The sequence below is a fragment of the Amborella trichopoda genome, chromosome 1 (genome assembly GCF_054954075.1).
Source record: "Amborella trichopoda isolate Santa Cruz 75 chromosome 1, AtrichopodaSantaCruz75HAP2 v2.0, whole genome shotgun sequence".
Classification (NCBI taxonomy): Eukaryota; Viridiplantae; Streptophyta; class Magnoliopsida; order Amborellales; family Amborellaceae; genus Amborella; species Amborella trichopoda.
In genome coordinates this window covers 23,438,090-23,447,971 of record NC_142336.1, presented here as the reverse complement: position 1 = coordinate 23,447,971, position 9,882 = coordinate 23,438,090, and the positions used below count along the sequence as shown (strand labels likewise).

The 9,882-nt window shown below is 38.8% G+C and overlaps 1 protein-coding gene across 1 annotated transcript; it reads right to left on the bottom strand.

Moving 5' to 3' along the window:
• Positions 1-6,242: 6,242 nt before the first annotated feature.
• Positions 6,243-8,453, bottom strand: LOC18432737 (uncharacterized). The gene has a single exon (XM_006842838.3). The coding sequence runs from the start codon at positions 7,698-7,700 to the stop codon at positions 6,486-6,488; it is 1,215 nt and encodes a 404-aa protein (XP_006842901.1). The 5' UTR covers positions 7,701-8,453; the 3' UTR covers positions 6,243-6,485.
• Positions 8,454-9,882: the final 1,429 nt, after the last annotated feature.

The window sequence follows — 9,882 nt, the reverse complement described above, 5'->3', positions numbered from 1 at the left end:
TCATGCCATTCGAACCTACTCATTGGTCTTATGCGTTTCCACTACTTTAAATTCATGAGCTGGTTCTTTTACATTATGCGTAGATATTATTTGAATTTTTTCTTATCTCTTCACATTGCTTATTTTGAATTTTGAATTTTGTCGATATGAGGTCCACCTAGGATGCCACTATTTCTTCATCGCCCATTCGTTCACGCTTTGCTGGACACATCGTCACATATCTTTGATCGCTTTCTCCACATGCACTCTCTAACAATGAAATTTGAGGAGGTTAAAGGGAGCTAAGAGATGAATTCAATGGATCTAATCTTGTCGAAAATGGACTCTTGATGAGGAAGTAATGATCTTTGAAAATCAATGCATCTCTATTGGAACATACATCAGTGCTATCAGAGGACTACGGTCAAAATCGTTTCCTCTAGATGCCTCAAATATTCTCGCACCTTTTAAGGGTGATGGAGAATCAAGTCAATAATCTAACGGCCCTAATCCCCTGAGGAAATTCCTAATGTCGACGTGGATATCCTCAATTTGGTGACCAGGTGTCATTCTAACTGCAACACACGGGAAGTAGGGTTTTTAAGGCTCCAACCACCGGGCGATTCGGATGATAGGTTAAGCCAACCTCGATTGATATGAAATTTTAGGGAAATGGTTACATTACTTCAAACATAGGTCCTTAAGAGTCTCAGCTTAATCCCAAAAAATATCAAGTTTTGGGGTATCAGTTAATGCATATCTTAACTGACGGTGGATAAGGGTGTGGGTTAAGCCAAGCCCAAATATTTGCCCAAGTTATATCATTCCTAGACTTTAAGGAAAATCACACCTTAACATGTATATCTCCAGGGAATCTTCCTCAATATATCCACATCGTGAGGTCACCCCTATCATTCCGTCCGTTAGAACCCCTATTTTAACTGACGGATTAGTGCTTGTAAGTTACCATATTTATGTGTAACTAATGGCAGTTGCCAAAAAATCAAACCATATCTAGTTTCATCATATATCACGGACATATTAGGCCCTGGAACTTGTATCAAACAAGATACATTTGATTCTCATGCTAGCCTTGAATATGCTTGGCTTATGAACCATGGGAGTTTTATATTTATTGGTCGTAAGTTAAAACATTTAGGGACTAACTAACGAATCAAGATTCTTTATGCTCATTAAGACTTTCACATGGCGAATCCTGATCATATCACATATTTCGTCTTATGTGGGGCATATCTGAGTAGGTATTAAAAATTATACTCATATCTTATCGATAGTGCATTAAGATAACTATCCAACGTGCATTATGAGCTTTGCTGAGTATTAATATGTTCAATCTTTAGAACATACTCGGTCTCATATGTGATTAAAAGACATCTCCACCCTTTCATATCTTCAAGGGATTTTCTCATCGAGCGTGCATTTAAATCACAACTCATTTGTTAAGATGTGTCTAGCCCTACATGAGACTAAAAATACATCCAACAACCACTCTTCAAGATGGCGTGATGAGTGGATTAGTGACCAGGATCAAGCCTCTTTCCTATCATAGATGATTGATTTCAATAGCAAGAATCAACTCATCTAAAAGCATCTTTACTCTTTCCTTTTGCTAGCTCATTTGATGACTCCAATCTATCTTTAGAGTGACCCCAAAGTATCGGGTTTTTTCTCTCCTCTCTTATGTGTTATTTTCTATATGTATGGTGTAGAGAGAGGATTTATTGAGAGAATTTGAATGTGAAGCTCTATTAGAGCTTCATCTCATGCTCAGAGGTCATACTTAACTTCTTGGAATTTCAATTTGGGGATTTATTTCATCAAAGCCATACATCCTTGAAGCTTCTTCTGGCTGTAATCCTCTATTGACAGCAAGCTATAATTGCCTTTCTACTTCCTTGATTCATGAGTAATTGAGTTGAGATTGATCTATAAGTTTGAGCCTATAATTCATAGTTGATGGAGTTCAATTTTGGAGGAGTTTTGATTGAGAATTTTAGAGATTCAATTGACTGAATTTTTTTTTCTAATGTTTTTAATCCAAATCAGTTAATGAGATCATCCCCTTTTGTGGTTTAATTTGGTGAATTTATAAGGGAAACTATGCCTAAAATCTCCCATTCGATGCCTCTTACCAAATTGAAGTGGTTTTTTAGCCTAATTCTCTCTCACGATTTTCCCACTTTCTGATCCATGCTTTATTAAGCCTCTTCATTAAAAGTCTCACACAAAGTGTAGATCATAAGATGCCAATTGCTTTCCTTTGATTTGATGATGTGAAATTGACCTAAATTGTGAAGTGTCGTCAAATAGCCACTCCATGATATGCTGTTCAGACCTTCGCTGCAAGTAGACTTTTCCTTTGAAGGTGTATTTACAACAGTGTCGTGAGAATTAGGGTCTGTCATTATATTAAAATTCAATCTAGACTATCGATCTTCAATGATCTATAGGGTGAATTAAGGCTTTCAATCTCAACTCTTAATTTCCACCATGATGAAAGGATGGTACTGGAACTTTTATCCTTAGTTATCTTGGCTCATTTTCTTTAATTTAGAAATTCTCAGCAACATATTTCTCAATCAAAAAATTCCAAACTCATGGAACGACTTTCCAAAATTTCACAAGCCATCTTTCTCCCTTCCCTCATATCTTACAACTAAATATTACACAATATTAGAAGAACTGGGGCGTGCGGAGGCATGGACACCCTTGCGTGCCCCATGCCTCACACCATATGTGGGCCCTTGGCTATTGGGCCCATGTGGGCTCCCCATAAGTTTAAAGTCTTATGATCAAAGGAGTTCATAGTTCTATTAGAGAGCTTGGCCTAAACTTGCTTTCTCGGTTAGGATTGAAGGTTGATAGTTGGTCCCGCACCATCGGATGGTGGTGACTAGGCATGGGGTATAATAAGTCCAATTAAGATAATCTTTGACATATATTTTGTTTCTTGTATATTTAATTATATTGTCTTTATATTACCAAGCATATGAAGTAGTAGTTATTTTTCTCGTTTAAATAACATTGGTTTAGTGGCATCAAGGTTTTAAAATCTTGGTTTTATTTTTTTTTGAAGCATGGGTTATTGTAATAAGACTACTTGTAAGTGATCTTTGCCAAAATAAAAGGGGTGAAAAAATAAGAAAACAAAAATATATATACACTGACAAGATCACTTTGGTCTTTCTTTCAGCTAGTTCATGTGGTCAGCAGTTCATCTTTTTAAAACAACCCAATGGAACCCATGACCTAGAGTCCATCTCAAGGAACCCAATGGAACCCAACTCAAGGACTCATAATTGGCCCATCAAAGATGACTAATAAATTGAAGGAACATAGACTTAGTGTGTGAATTTCAAGTTCCCCCTAAAGGCAAGTCATATCCTGTATAAATATATGCACTCTATTACAATGGTGCAGGAGCCTAGTTTTCAGCACACATACATATCTTACCCTAATGGGGTCACTTCCTGAATACGCGGCTGTCATATGTACATGTCGTGCATTGGTAATATTGAGAATTTTGTCCTTGACCTCACAAGTTACCAACCATACACAAGAGATTTGATATTCTCCTGGGCGGCTTGATCCGCCATTATGGTGGCATGTTGTTCATGATTTGATATTCTTTTGGAATAATCTAACTTGAGTATCCCTCCAACTTCAATAAGGGCTAACCCTACAAATCTCTACAGTTGTGCTTAATGCCTAGCCATTATGGTGGCATGTTGTTCATGATTTGATAGTCTTTTGGAATAATCTAACTTGAGTATCCCTCCAACTTCAATAAGGGCTAACCCTACAAATCTCTACAGTTGTGCTTAATGCCTAGGGCTAAAGGATTTTGGGCACCATTCTTGGACCTAGAATGCACCACGAAGCGAGCTTCTCTAGTCCCACATGGACCACACTCCCATTAGATATAATATTACTACAATCATTATTGTTATATGCTCCCAAAGCCTTTAAATGCTACATACCCCAACACCAACTTCTCAACTCCACACCATTTGGCTGCTCCAAACCTCATTAGTGGGAAAGGACGTTTAAATCCACTTCACGGCCTACAACTCTTTTCGCTGTGCTCTCAATTTGAGCACTATGTAAGGGGAAACTCTATGTTTTGACAAGATTACGTAGGATTGGAACTTGAGATATGTGGGTAATGCAGATGAGTCATAGAAGAGGTATCCTATAAAGTGTTAGAAACTACTATTCGGACCGGACCGAGTACTGGGCCTGAGTCCAAGTAACTTGTCTTGAAAAAAATTTCAAAATACAAAAACAGATCCAAAAAAGAAGAAAATATATATGTAAAATAAGATTAAGCAAAACAAATCAAAATGAGGTTAAAAAGCAATAAAAAAAAGTCAATTTGTTAGACAGGGCATTTTCAAAATAATCTTAAAAAGTTGAAAAATATAAAAATAAGTATTTATGGCCAAAAATACTTCCAATCATTGTCAAAAGTATAGGAAATATAAAACAACATACCACTAATATATTTCTTATTTTTTGGGGAATTTTTTAATCTTTTGAATTTTGTTTTAATATCTCTGAGTGGGATACCCAACTTGGGGAAACTCAACCTTGCAAGCCTGAGTACTCAGAACTTGGACCAAGTAGTCAAACACTGATCGTATCTATGGAAGCCAAGATAGGCAACTCTTTGCGACTGGGATATCTTGCCAGAACTTAGTTTTGCAGCCATGATGGCCGAGTACTCGAACTCAAACCAAGTAGTCAAACACTACTGGTCCTGTCTATGAAAGCCAAGATGGGCAACTCTTCGGGACTGGGATATCATGCCGGAACTATGTTGTTTTGCAGCCATGACAGATAAGGTTTTTCAGCAAGGTTTTTCATACCAAAATAGTTATTTCCATTAAACACACTCGTCAATCTCTAGAAGAACAACTTCCACCAATTTGTGAAAATTATGATAATCCAAATACAACCACTTTGAGCATTTTGATAAAATAATCCTACCTCATATACAACACCTCATACCAAGTTGAGAAATTTATGATATGGATCCATGTTGTCTCCAGGCTGTGAAGATATGTTAAATGAACAAATTTTGTTACATTTAGATGACTCTTCTTTGTTAATTAACCCTGAAAAAATTATCCCAAAGCACTTTTGCTATAATCCATCCATCCAAACTCAAAAGGGAGCATTCTTGTTAAGAGATTTGTTGCTTGTGAGAGATTTAGAGTGAGGTTTTTCTGTGAAATGGGTCATTGTTAAAAACCATGAACTTTCTAAAATGGAGGAATTGGATGGTCTAATGATGGAGTACCATGTATACAAGGAATAGGATTTTAAGGCTGCGGCAGCGGCAGCGGCGGATTAAAGCCCTAAAACAATAAATAGGGCTGCAGTATTATAGAAACAGTACAAATGTATAACGCCCCAAAGCTCAGCCTCATCATCCCAGGCTATTTGGGTGGGGCAAGGCAACCACAACCGAACCTGTAGAGTTTGTAGTATGTTCTTGATCGGTGTTGTCAAAACAGCACTTTGCTTAGCGACTCTTGGTATGCTGCCCTTTCAGTCAGATTCGGATCTGTTTCGGCCTAATTGCTTATGGCCCATTCAGCCGAAGCTTCTTCAGCCTAAACAAAGAAATATATATATGGAAGATGCTAGCGTGAGTCCACTAGCTCACAAAATTGTATAAGCCCAATGGTTCAGATTTAATCTGAGTCAATCCGGCGGTTAAAATAATTTTTTTCTATAAATCCAAATCACTTGAAATTTTAGGTGAATGTTCTTCTCATCAAGACACACCTAATAAAAATATAAAAAAAATAATCCATAAAATTAAAAATACCAAAATACCCCCAAAAATTTATGGGAGTATTTTGATCAATTTTTTTTATGTAAAATATTTTTTTAATATTTTTCGAATATTCATCTATTTTTTATGAAGTCTAAAAAAAGTGATTTGGATTTGTAAAAAAAAAATCAAAATTCAAATACTATCGAGCATCCGTGATCGTTGGATCGGTCCAGATTCAATCTGAACCATTGGGTTCATTTTTTCTTGTGAACCCATTGGTTCTCATAAATCTTTTCCTATACATAGATAAAAGTATTTTTTTAAAAAATTACTGTTATTTTTTTTAATTATTTTTATACTTTTTTATATTAAATTAAAAAAAGAAACGAAATCTCCCGTGAATAAACCGAAACACCCAAATGCTTCATTTTTTCTCACCGGAGGACAACCAAGCGAGTTTGATAACATTAACCTTGTTTTCCTCAGCTTTTCATCCTACTACTGGAAATTACATCAAAGCACAAAAATAGCAAGAAGAATATGGCTTTCAGATTTACATAAATATACACTGGTCCGACCCTCTCTCTCTCTCTCTCTGAAATGGACAGAGGAAGGAAACTAAAGTAAAACACGGCAGACAAACAAAACACAGATACAAGCAGAAAGCAAAAAGGCAACAAAGAGCAAAAAGGACATCCATTCACGAAGCATTACCAAGTCGAGAAGCCTGGAAATTCTCATCAGAGGGACTCAAATGGATCTTTGCAGCTCCCATACCCTTCCTCTGATGATGCATCATGAAGCCCCACAAAGCAGTTGCTGCTGCATTCACATTCATGCAGTATTCAAAGCTTTCCTCCTCTTCATCTGAAATTTTTTCTCCATTCCCTTTCTTCCTCACCACCCTCACTAATTCCCCTGTTTCAATCTTCCCTCCTTTCGAGCCCAGTGGACCATCATCGGTTTCGAACCCATAACTCTCCTCATCTTCTATGTGGAATTTACTCTGAAAATTCTGAGTCTCAGCAGCACCCCCCAAATTCAGAACACTTTCCTCTTCAAAACCATCATTCTTCAATTGCTCCTTCTCAACGCCATTTCCTTTACTACACTTCTTACCCGGCAAGTTCCCTGAGCCAATAAATCGACCCAACTTCTTCTCTCCAAACTTCGACTTCACCCCATAATTTCCCCCCCATCCAACCCCATTAATGTCAATGCTTTTCAGAACCCTCATTTCCTTCTTTCTAGCGTCACAAACCATCCTTCCTCTACTGCCGCCCCCATCATCGTTCTCTTTCGACTCTCTCTCATTGTATGCCTTATCACCTTCATCCCTCCTCCTGTGATGAGACTTGCCCCTTCCATCTCCACCACCAGATATGGAACGCGTCTTGATACCCATCAACTCTCGATAGTTCAGGGCAAAACCATGGAAAGAGGAAGAGGGGGAGGTCGGCAAAGCTCCAATGGCATTGTTAGCATCAAGAACAATCAACCCAAGATTCAAGACCCCATGAAACCGGCCTGATGGCCTCCTCACCTGCAAGGCCGCGAAGCTCAGTCCTCCTCCCTTCATAAGATCGGCCACCAGGGCGCGCACAGTGCCTGCCAGCACGTCTCGGAGGTAGCGGACGTAGAAGATCTCTATGCTAATGGCAGAGCTCTCACCGGAGAGGAAGGATTGGTCGACTGTAAATATAAATTTGTCGTTCCAGGTTGGATTTTCTCGGCCAAGCGTGTCGACCCTGGTGCGAAGCTTCTTGCGTGGATCGACCCATGCTACAGCGTAGGTGTGGATGGTCTTGTTTGAGTGGATGATAGGCTTGAGGTCCTGGGCTGATATGAGGTTCACCTCCAGCAACTGGTACTTCTCGCTCTTCTTGGGGGCACAGCACGACGACTCAGCCTCCATGCCCAAGAAGATCTCTCTCGAGACAGAAGAAGGACAGGTTCAGGAGAAATGGAGAAAGAACGGATTCATCGTTCGAGCAAGGCGTTTGGGGTTTCTTTTCTTTCTTGCAGACAGACAGATGATGCGAGAGAGAGACTATGGAGTCTGTTACAGAGAGAGAGAGAGAGAGGGAGAGAGAGAGAGGGAGAGAGAAAGAGAGAGAGAGAGAGAGAGAGAGAGAGGGGCCAGCAACAGGCACAGACAGGCAAGTACGCCCGCCGATGTAGTAGAAAAGAGAGATGAAATTCATTTGCTATGAGCCTACACGGAAAAAGTTTGTAATCCCAATTAAAGATGCATCTCAAAAATCGATTAGAAAAGGGTGTATTAATATTGAAATACCCTCTAATTGATATGTATATAAAAAAATATTTTGAATCCCATATGCATTATCTAGACTGTCTGTTTCAAGATTTTTATATATTTATAGATCTATTTGATTTTAACCATTTTAGAATATAAGATTTTATAATTTAAGATTAAAATAGATTTTCAGATAATCCTAAGAATTTTTTACATAAAAATTGCATGCTAAGATAAATTTTGGAGGTGCACCTCAATTAGATTATTTAAGGTTGCAAGCTTATGGAAACCACACCCATATAAAAATGATAAACACTTTACTATTTGGGATATAGGGTAATTTGCACAAGGGTAAACCTTAAAAGATCAAAGTAGGTGCACCTCTCTCTTGAGATGTAATTTTGGTTTCAAAAAGTTTTAGGATGATGCAGGAATTTATCTTTATCTTTAAGTATAAAATTTTAAATTTAAAAAATGGTTCAAATCAAACACATTTAATGCTCATCGACTCGACAAATATTTGCCAAGCCTTCTCCTTCTTAGACAGTAATTCAAGGTATAAGTAGATACGGATGGCGCTTGAAGATGAAGAGTTTATAGCTTTCTTGACTCTCAACGGGGTTTTTTGCTATGCAGTGATGCCATTCGGTGTCAAGAATGCAAGGGCCACCTATCAAAGAGCTATGACCACTGTTTTGGAAGATATGCTCATGAAGAAGTGGAATGCTACGTAGATGTTCTTGTAGTAAAATCTAGTGAGAGAAATAACCACATCCAGAATCTTGACAGAGTCTTTGAAAACTCCGTCTTCATCAACTCAAGATGAACCTCTTAAAGTGTCCCTTCAGCATGTGGTTAAGGAAATTCTTGGAGATCGAACCTGTAAAAATTAAAGTTATTCAAGAGATGCCTGGTCGGGGCTTGGTTTTTTTGGTGAGAGAAAATCCTCTTTCAAACAACCGCAAGGGGTGCGTGCTCAGAACGTATTTTAAGTGTACATGTGCACTTTTCTTTATGCTGATAGGCACCAACAACAAGAGAGATTTTTCGACGAGTATGTGTTTTAGATGCTTACCTCGTCGTTTGCAGGTTCGTGGATACACCCGAGAAGTCGCCCTCTTTGAACAATCATGAACCCCTCCGGCTGTCTGCTAGCACGGTTTGGATACAAACTCTCCTCAAACTTTGATGTGTCGATTCATTCTTTTACTCTAGGGCTTGCAATGTGGACGCTTAAGTACCCCTTTGTAACGGTTTACTCGAACAAGGATTGGCTGACAAATGAAGGATAAAGGGGGAGGGATGACAGAGGTCCCTCTAATCGCACAAACGCTACAAAACTTGACGATCAGAGCGATTATAGAGTCCAAACTCTCTTGACTACCTACTCAGGATGACTCCACCTGAGTGAGCGAGGGCAAGAATGTGTATATCTCTCATGACTCAACTCCACTGTACGGAGAGGAAGTTAGAGTGGTGATATGAGTGTTGAGACTCTTGAGACTACTATAAGAGGTATCAAATTGAGCGTATGATAAATAGCATGATGGAGGGCGAAAGGCGTTGACAGAGAGACGGGGTCGCAGGTACTACGGCTCCAAAATTATCACACGATAAAAGAGAGAAAGGTGTAAAGAGAAAAACGAGACCACATGTTTGTTGCGGTTCCGAATTACTACACGAGGCAAAAGAGAAAGAGACGGGGTTGCCGGTGCTATGGCTATGAAACTTATCACGCAATGAAAGCGAAAAAGGTATAGAGAGAAAGATGGGACCGCAGGTCTGCTATGGTTCCGAGTTACTACCCGAAGCAAAAGAGAGAGAGGACCAAAGAGAGAGA

What these genes read in the sequence shown, in the direction of transcription:
- LOC18432737 (XM_006842838.3), bottom strand. Translation starts at nt 7,700, where the DNA reads ATGGAGGCTGAGTCGTCGTGCTGTGCCCCCAAGAAGAGCGAGAAGTAC.